The following is an 8,920-nucleotide window of genomic DNA, read 5'->3' on the forward strand; positions in this document are numbered from 1 at the left end:
TTGGCAGTGCCACTAGAGGAGAAGGGTATCTTGCAGGCTAGAACAAAGTGGGTTGGAACTGGAGCTTGCTGGGAAATGTTCAGTGAGGTGATGGGTATGAAGGGAAAAGACTTCAGAATAGCTGGTAACCTGCTCCTAGGGAGTGTGTAGATCTGTATTCAGAACCTACCCTACCTGATAGGTACAGGTCAGAGCTCAGTTTCTCTCGCTCCAGGCGAGCACTGAAGCTCCCCAGCTACTGGTTGTTCTGTGGTGGGTTTCTTGCTCTTTATTTTAGTGAAAGAGTATTCAAAGGCATGTGTTTCATCTGAATGCAGAACACAGTATTTTGATGTGTTTACTCCAGGTTATTTATCTATCTTCAGCTTTCTAGCACTCGCTTCAGACCTGCCTCTGGTGAGCAGCATTCTTTAGCAATGAAAATGACAAACTGAAGGATGGCAATCTAATTGGCAGTTTGCTGCTCATTTTTGTGGAATCAAAACTAACCTCTCTCTCCGCTTTCAGGTGATAGCGGCAAAGAAGCGACAACTACGTGTCAGCACTTGTGGGTTTTGTTTTTTCTTCTCAGTGGTTTGTTGCTGGACTTTCTCCATCTTTACAAATGGATCCAAACCACACAAGCACCACAGCTGCAACCAAACTCAGCAGCAACAACTCACTCTGCAATTCTTCTCTTCAAGGGTCGCTGTGATGTCAACCTGAAGAACAACCGTAACCAGACACCACTGCACCTGGCTGTTATCCAGGGACACGTAGGGATGGTGCAACTGCTGGTCAGTGAGGGCAGTGATGTCAATGCTGAAGATGAGGATGGGGACACAGCCATGCACATTGCCTTGGAACGGCAGCAGCTAATGTCCATCATGATGGAGAAGCGTGAAGGGGAGATGGGGTTGTCTCTCCTTTCCAAGGTGAGTTGGGAGTAGGAGAAATTCTAGCACCAAGGGCAGGAAAATGCTTGATGTTAGAACAACAGCAGATAGTGGGATCTAAGGGGTCAAAGGAAGGCAGGGAAATTGTGTAAAGTCAGTCTGGATGGGGAGCATAAAAATGAACCTTCTTACTTGTGGGAAAGCAAAAATAGATCCTCTGAGGATATGCTTGAGTTTATAGCATGAAACTTCACATAGTCAGACAACAATTCATACTGTCTCCTCCGATATTTTTTTATTAGCATTGTGTGCTTCTTTCTTGACATGTGAAAGGTCATGAATCCAGTTGCAGAGCCAAGAGTCTTGGGTTTAATTCATACCCCAGAACCACAGCAACTCATTTTTGTCTGATAGCATGGAAAATATGAGGATAGCTAACCACAAACACCCCAGTTATCTGCAGATGTAGAGCAGAGTATGAGAGGTGGCACATAGCGGGCTGAAGGATAAAGGCTACATTTGTTACAAGGCTGAACTGGGTTTCACTATGTTGCTCTGGGTTTATGGGTATATCTGAGGCCTTTCAGGAAAAGCCAGCTGTTCATCCATTGGTACGTACTGTGGTATCTTCAGTGTCTTTCCTTTTCACTACCTGAAGAAGTGAATACCTATTACTGTGATTAGTAATGATTAGCACCAGTTAGGACCAGTCTTGTTCCTGGAAAGCAAGATTGAAATTGGCTATTTATATACTGAAGGATCTTTTTGTGTTTTCAAAAAAGAATGCTAAATTGCACTTTCAGATTGTCAGTACAAGGATTAAGACTTTGTTTAGAATTTGATACAGATCAAAGCCACATGACAAACTTTTTCTGTTAACAGAGAGTGTTTCTCAACATCTTTTAGCTGCAGGCTTCTGGCTTTCTTGGAAATGTAGAGCTGAATGTTGGAACTGCAATTGCATGTTACTTAGCACAAGAAGGAGCAGATATTAATTATGCAAACCATCGGGGAAAATCTCCTTTAGACCTCATTACAGACGGAAGGATTATCCAGATCGTCAAAGACTTCTCACAGAAGTTCAGGTAAACTGTCTGCTCTGCAAACTAGCCACAGTATACTTCCTTGCACAGCACTGTGGTGCCACTGCATCCAGCTGGATGTCAGTCTGAGCACCTCCTGTTTCATCTGGAGCTGGTTGCTGACCCTGTGTTTCTGGAGGGGTTATTTAAGGCTGCATAGTGCCACTTAATACTGCTCGGTGCAAACTCATACAGAGTCTGAGAAGACTGGCCACTGAAGCCAAGAGCAACTTCTCTCTTGCAGAGTAATTTTGGGTTCTGTTTTACTTCCGTTGGATTCTGCATTTACAGATGTTTAGAGTCTAAACAGAGAGGAAGTGCAACAAAAAAGTGGGCACCAGAACCCACAGAATTTATTCTAGAGCTAGATAAATTCTTGTTTTTCAACTGATAAGAGAAATAGCTGAGAAAATGCCAGAGGGAGAGCAGCAAGTCAAAGATGGCTTTATCTCAGGTTCTGAGAAACATTTGTTTGGATTTTGGCTTTGCAAACATGAAGGCAGAGTTCTGTTTGATCTGAGGGCACAGACCCACAGTCATGTTAGTGCTGGAGGAGGAACCACGCAGCAGTCACTGTAGTTGGCCATGCTTCTGGTCCACTGGAAATAACAGGTGAAATGTGTCCCTTTAAACACCTTCAACAGGAATTGTGTCTGGAGTATGTGTTGGATTAATTTTTTTTTTACTTAAAGAGTGGCAGTTCTTTCAGACTGACATTTCTGATAACAGTGTACTGGGTTCAGCTTCTGTGCTGAGGTTTGACTGGAGGATTTGGGCATGTGTCAGCAGAGTTAAGGCAGCTACTGCAGACTGGGTGCTGTGTGCTAGATCATAGGCCTAAGTACACTGTGGTGTGTCCCAGCATCGCAGAGCTCAGTCCTTGCTAGAGAGAGAGCGAGAGATTCCAATCCTGCTGCTTTTGCCTGTATGTATCAGGGATTTTTTGCAGGCAGTAGTTTTCCATTGTGCTTTGATCTTTCTCACAGCAGGGCAGGAATCTCAGTGTGCCCCTGAGTCCCTCCCAGGCCTATGTTAGCTCAATGCAGATGTTCTACTTGTCAAGCAGATTAGACTAAACAATGGTTAGTAGTGTGATATATGTGTTTTTCAACGCCCCAGCTGCAAGTCATGTGAGTATGTTTACACTGTGATATATGTGTTTTTCAACACCCCAGCTGCAAGTCATGTGAGTATGTTTACAATCCTCCTCGACAATCTTCTGGTATATTCCCACACTAGCAGATGCCTGGAAAAGTATTGCATGAATTGGATGCTGAGGACTTTGGATTTGAGGCTCGTAATGCCAGGACAGAAGTCTGAATCTGAGCCTGTGTTATGTAAGAGGCAACTCACAGAGAACCACCCCGGTCACTTTTCAGGAACATACAAGTATGGAGGATCCTTAGGGCTGCACTCATTAAATAGCTCCTAAAAACTGACTCTTCCTACAGATGGTTGTACTGTCAGTACCTTGCTGTTGCCCTCTAAAAGAGCAGTTTCAACTTGTGTAAATACTCATCATCCCTGCTCTTTACCTTTGTTTTTAGATAGATGCAGCATGAAGCCTGACTGCTAGGGGCTGAGTTGGTCCCACGAAGGCAGTGAAGGTTCACAGGTTTATGCTACCTGAGCAGCTGCTGCTCTGTCTCTGCATGGAGTGTTTGCCAGGATCAATACAATGTTATCTGGTTGCTGAAGGAGGACCTGGAGTACATGACTCAAATTTTATTACATGTTCATGGTTGCAGGGAACAGCAGGTTTCTTCAGACAGCTCAACCATCACCTGCAGCCTTCGCCGTGTGCACACCACCCCCAACACAATGACCAACCTTAGTGTCTCAAGCGTGGCAGTCCCCACAGAGTGCCTGGTCTGCTCAGAGCTGGCCTTGCTCATCCATTTCTTCCCATGCCAGCACAGCATTGTGTGTGAAGGTGAGTTCATTCTGGTTTGTTGGGGTTTTTTTTTTTTTCTTTTAAGAAAAAAATTTCTCTCCTGTCCACCACATAGCTTCCCCAGCTGGACTTAAATATCAAGCTCAATTTAGACACAAAGCTATTGTGCTGTTTGTGTCCTGAAACAACCCCAGCATCTTAGATAAGATGTCCAAAGCAATCTATGAAGAGCACAGTGTGTTCTGACCACCTGCTGATTGGGACCCCAGGCAGCTTTGCTTGTGCTTATGGATGCCCTGGATAATTCAGAAGGAAAGACAGATGTTTCAATTCTAACTGGCAGTGCTTTATCCATTAAAAACCTCCAGAGAAGGATTTCCCTCTTCTCTGGTTTGCATTTCAGTTGTTTTAGTGGCAGTCTGCTCAACCATGTCAGCAGAATTTGGTAAGGAATTTGGTAAGGACCGTGTGCCTGAGCTTCATCCTTTTCCCTCACAGCAAAGGGCTGTTTTATTCCACAGTGCAGCAGTTCCAGTAGCACAGAGCATTGAGGACTTAGAGGTGTTGTATTTGCTACTGGCATAGGAAAGACTAAACCAAGAGACTAGCATGTAGCTCAGAAGGAAGGTACTGTCCTCGTTTCAGTGCAGAAACAATGTCTTAATCATTCAGGGAGATCTTGGGTTGTTTAAAGCTGATATTCTTGAGTCTGTCATCTTCCTCTTGATTCTGGCATCTGTGGGCTTAATTGCAATCTCTTCTTGTGTCATTTGTGGTAGAGTGCTCCAGGAGAATGAAGAAATGCATCAAATGTCAAGTGACAATAACCAAAAAACTGAAACAAGGTATGTTTGCTGTTCCTACTGTTAAGTGCTGTGGAAGGGTCCTGCACAGTGTTAGTTTGAGCAGCATCAATGATGTTCAGTGAAATAAGCATAAGAAAGGGAGTTGATTTTTTGTTTGTTTGTTATTGTTGTTGGGGTTTTTTTGAGGGAAAGTAGTGGGGATTCCTGTTGTGTTGACCACTTTTAAAGAGGAAAAGGCAGATTCTCTCAGATGTCATGGGCCAAACTCAAGCTGCATAGACAGGACAGGGCATTTGAGGAAACTTGTCCTGTGCCTGACTGACTTTGTGTATTGAAAGCAAATATCAGATTCTCCATGTGTCAGTCTAACCATTTTCACAGGCAGTGACTTAACAGTGAAAATTTGTGAGAAAGGAAAAATCATCTTATGAAAGCCTTACTTTTTCCTTGGCTGAAATGACAGTGCCTGTGCAGGGCTGGCATTAGCCAGCTATCCAGGAGTCATTGAGCTGAATTGTTTTGATAAAGCTCTTCAGCCCAGTTTTCAACAGATTTTCTTCTGTCCACATCACTCAGCATCCAAAATGGGCAGTGTTATGCACGTCAGTGAGCTAGTAGCAGGTCTGCATTTGCCTTGGAATTAATGCAAATTGCCCACTGAAGCTTTTTTCATCATTGTTGTAAGAGCTGATGTCTTTCTAGCTGAGATCAGTCTTTGGGCAAGTGCACATGAAAATGAATTGCATGTCCTGTTGCTCATGGCTTAGCATTGTGGACTCCTTTGTTGGAGTCTATAGTCTTGTGACTTGATGTCCGGACAACAGCGTAGGGGAACCAAGAATCTGTCACATGGCATCGGACAGACGCAGCTGGCAAAGATAGAAATCCTCTTTGGAACTCCAGAACATAGCAAGTTTACCTGACAGTAGGCAGGAGCATTTGTCTTTGCTACAGACTGGCAACAGAATAGCGATGAGAATTCCAGAGGAGACATTTACATGCAGATTTCCACTGGAGGAGGAACATCAAGGTCTCTTAAGAATATCAGCATGACTTCCCTGTCAGTGATGTCTTCAGTGTTTGCCTTTTTAACAGGCTCCCCGTCCCCAAACTTGCTTCACCTTTATGGATTTGAAATCACTTCTTGCACCACTGAAGTGTGACTAATTCCAGAAATTTAGGGAAAGGGACATCTATACTGAAGTGTAAAGCTACCAAATCAGAGATTGAGGAGCAGAAGACTCACAGTGGCTGTATTAAGCTGAAACCAGGCGGAGTCTATTTACTTGAGCTGACAGTTGTCCAGGATTTAGGGTTCTTTCGTTTTGTAGAGTTGACCAGATGACTCTATTTGTCTGGCTTCATATATGCAAAAGGCAACTTAAGTGACGTCAAATGGTTTCTTCTTGTTTTACCATGTGTGTCCTGAAAGACTTAACCAGAAATTTGAATCCCACATGTGAACAGGAGGTTAAGAGAACGTAGTACTGGTACCATTGTAAGGATTCCTGGAGTAGTATGGCAGAACATGACAATCAGCTTGGAATGTTTGTACTTGAAGGTAGCAGCAGAATACTCCAGAACACCAAGGCAGAACATTCTACACAAAATTTAATTTCCTTTGAAAAAAACAAACTCATTCAAACACACAAACCAGCTGAGCAACTAAATGAAGGAAAGCAACACTGGCCAGTCTGTAGAAAGCATCATCTCAGGCTTTTTATTTGAGGAATCGCTGGATAAGGCTCAGTGAAGAGAGATTAATCTGAACTAATTGCTACTTTCGAGGGACAGAGTCTAATGGCAGAGACAGTGTGTGAGGCAGAGCACGCTAGTGACTAACTCTCTCCCTGCTCTCCACCCCTGCAGACAGCACCGAGGTGGAGTGCAGCCCAAGCTCTGAATCCACAGATCAGAGGAAGCTCATGGAGGAGCTGCAGAACCGCTACCGGCAGATGGAAGAGCGCATCACCTGCCCTATTTGCATCGATGACCAAATCAAACTGGTCTTCCAGTGTGGACATGGCTCTTGCCCAGACTGCAGCACAGCCCTTACTGTCTGCCCCATCTGCCGGCAGGCTATCCGGGAGAGGATTCAGATCTTTGTCTAAGGATGTGCTTGCTTCCCTTCCCATTCCCACTCCCTCCTTTACTTCCTTTTTGTTTGCGTTTTAGATGAGAGGCACTAGTCAGGCTGATGTGTTTGGCTACCTGCAAAGCCATCCTGAAAGAGAGGGAACCAAATAACGTGGATTGGGTGGAGGTGGAGGGAGTTCCCTCTACTTACAATGCCATAAGGCCAAGGAGCAGTGCTTGAGGGCAGGCAGCCCCCTGCCCCTGTGCTGCTGCTCCATCAGAAAGACCTGAAGTAAGGAACGCTGACCTGTCTCCTGAAGGCAGAAGAGACGTTCAGACCAGAGGCAGACTTCCATCTGCAGATGTTTCCAAGGACTCCCATGACTGCATCATGTCTGGTGCCCTGCAGTGTCAGATTTGCAGCCTTGCACAGCTCTGAAAGGAGATGCTGAAGGAGGACATACCTTATACCTTGGCAGGCAATAGCAAAGCATATCCTTGCAGGTCATGTGAGGAGATATCAGAGGAGATCAGGCATGGCATCAGTTCTCCCAGGTGCCTGTCAGTGGCAGGGAGGTGATGTTGTAAGACAGCATGCTCTCTGAACTAGTACTTACAGGCTCAACAGATGGACAGAAGCAAACCTGGATGTAATGAGATCCTAAAGACAGAGTGTGTGCCTTAGAGATAAAATAGTGAACACTGATTGGAGAAAATACGTTGTTACAACAAATATTTCTAACCTCTAAGTGACACTCTCTTCTTCAGAGACTCCTGAGCTTTCTATCCATAATGCCAAAGGCAGGTGTTAAATACTCCAATCACAGTGTAAAGAAAATAAATAGTAATAACTAAGATATGAGAAAAAGGGATTTCATTTTTGTTTCTTTGTTTTGCAGCAAAACTTAATAAAATAAAATATATATTTTCCTGAGCATTAAAATGAATGTACAAACAGTAGCTGAAATATGGATCCAGCTGTATTGTGTTTTCCAACTGTCTGACTGAAGAATTATCCCCTGAGTCCATCCTGTAAAATACCTGTTGGTGGAAGTGGCAGCCTGTAGGGCTAGTGTGCTGTGTGTGTATGTATACGTATGTGTTTGTGTGTGTGGTGTATATCTTTAATGACACAATTATATACAAGCATACTGTTTGTTACATATTGCAAGCAATATTTAAAATGAGCAAAAATATTGTGTTCCTCTACTATCTTTGTTCATTACCAAAGAGGTGGCAAATCTTTTAAAGAAATTTTTAACTTTGTGGAATATATGGTAGTTACAAGAATATTTATTACTTCTTTATAATCCCTTGGTGTTATGAGAAAGTCTGATGTAACAAACTCTTGACTCCTATAGATAATCTGTGTCAAAATACTCACTTGAGGCTGTTATAGTTTCAGTGGAATTTTTTTGAGCTATGAAAATGGATCAGGTTTAACCCCTAAATTATGTGGTTGGGTTGGATTTAACACCCAAATAACCTAAAGCTGAATTTCAGAATCAGCTTTGGTAAAAATATGAGGTGCAGATACTCATTTACTTATTTCCTAGAAGTTCATGTTAGTGTGAATTCCTTTGGAATAAACCAGACATTTCCCCAAATGTTTGCTGTATTGTGATGGGGCACCAGTAGGAAAGTGCTGTGCAAAGACTGGTTTAAAAAAAGTACAAAGCTGAGCCATCTTTATAGTCTAAGAGCTGCTTTAACCACTCCTTGGTGCAAGTGAGTAATTTTCTAGTTTATATATTACCCCAATCCCATGCTAAGCGTTTTTTGAAATATAGTTCTTGTCACAAGCCTCTACATCAAATCAAAAGCAGTTTGCTAAAGGTAAAACCGATTGATAATTTATCATGTGTGTTAAATGCATGTGTGTGCTGGCACCTGGGGGAGAGGAGACAGAGGTGGCAAACTGTTCAATGTCTGTTGCGTTAATCTTGTCTCTTATGCCTAAGGTGTGTATTTATTCAGGAAAAAAACATCAGGGAGCATCTGCTACATTTTTAAATAGTTTATTTGGGTACTAACTGAAGAGAGGCTTCCAAGTGAGTATTCTCCCTAAAGGAAAAAAATGGTAGGAAGACTGCAACCTTCAACTTTCATGCTGTGCAGCTGTTGCAGGAAATTGAGGTTTTTTTTCTTTCTTTCTTTTTATCCTGGCTAATGAAAAGAGATTTTGTA

At 43.1% G+C, this 8,920-nt stretch overlaps 1 protein-coding gene across 2 annotated transcripts in view; it reads left to right on the forward strand.

Annotated features, from left to right (window-relative positions):
• The window catches only part of MIB2 (MIB E3 ubiquitin protein ligase 2), a 26,939-nt gene extending 19,826 nt beyond the window's left edge, over window positions 1-7,113 (forward strand). For both annotated transcript variants that reach the window (XM_010165434.1, XM_010165435.1), the window contains exons 14-18: window positions 684-914; window positions 1,782-1,960; window positions 3,706-3,890; window positions 4,631-4,696; window positions 6,527-7,113. In XM_010165434.1, the coding sequence (XP_010163736.1) occupies window positions 684-914; window positions 1,782-1,960; window positions 3,706-3,890; window positions 4,631-4,696; window positions 6,527-6,768 (903 nt within the window). In that variant the 3' untranslated portion in view covers window positions 6,769-7,113. The remainder of the gene's footprint in view (window positions 1-683; window positions 915-1,781; window positions 1,961-3,705; window positions 3,891-4,630; window positions 4,697-6,526) is intronic.
• Window positions 7,114-8,920: the final 1,807 nt, after the last annotated feature.

This window comes from Antrostomus carolinensis, unplaced genomic scaffold (assembly GCF_000700745.2).
Source record: "Antrostomus carolinensis isolate BGI_N321 unplaced genomic scaffold, ASM70074v2 scaffold18133, whole genome shotgun sequence".
Taxonomy (NCBI): Eukaryota; Metazoa; Chordata; class Aves; order Caprimulgiformes; family Caprimulgidae; genus Antrostomus; species Antrostomus carolinensis.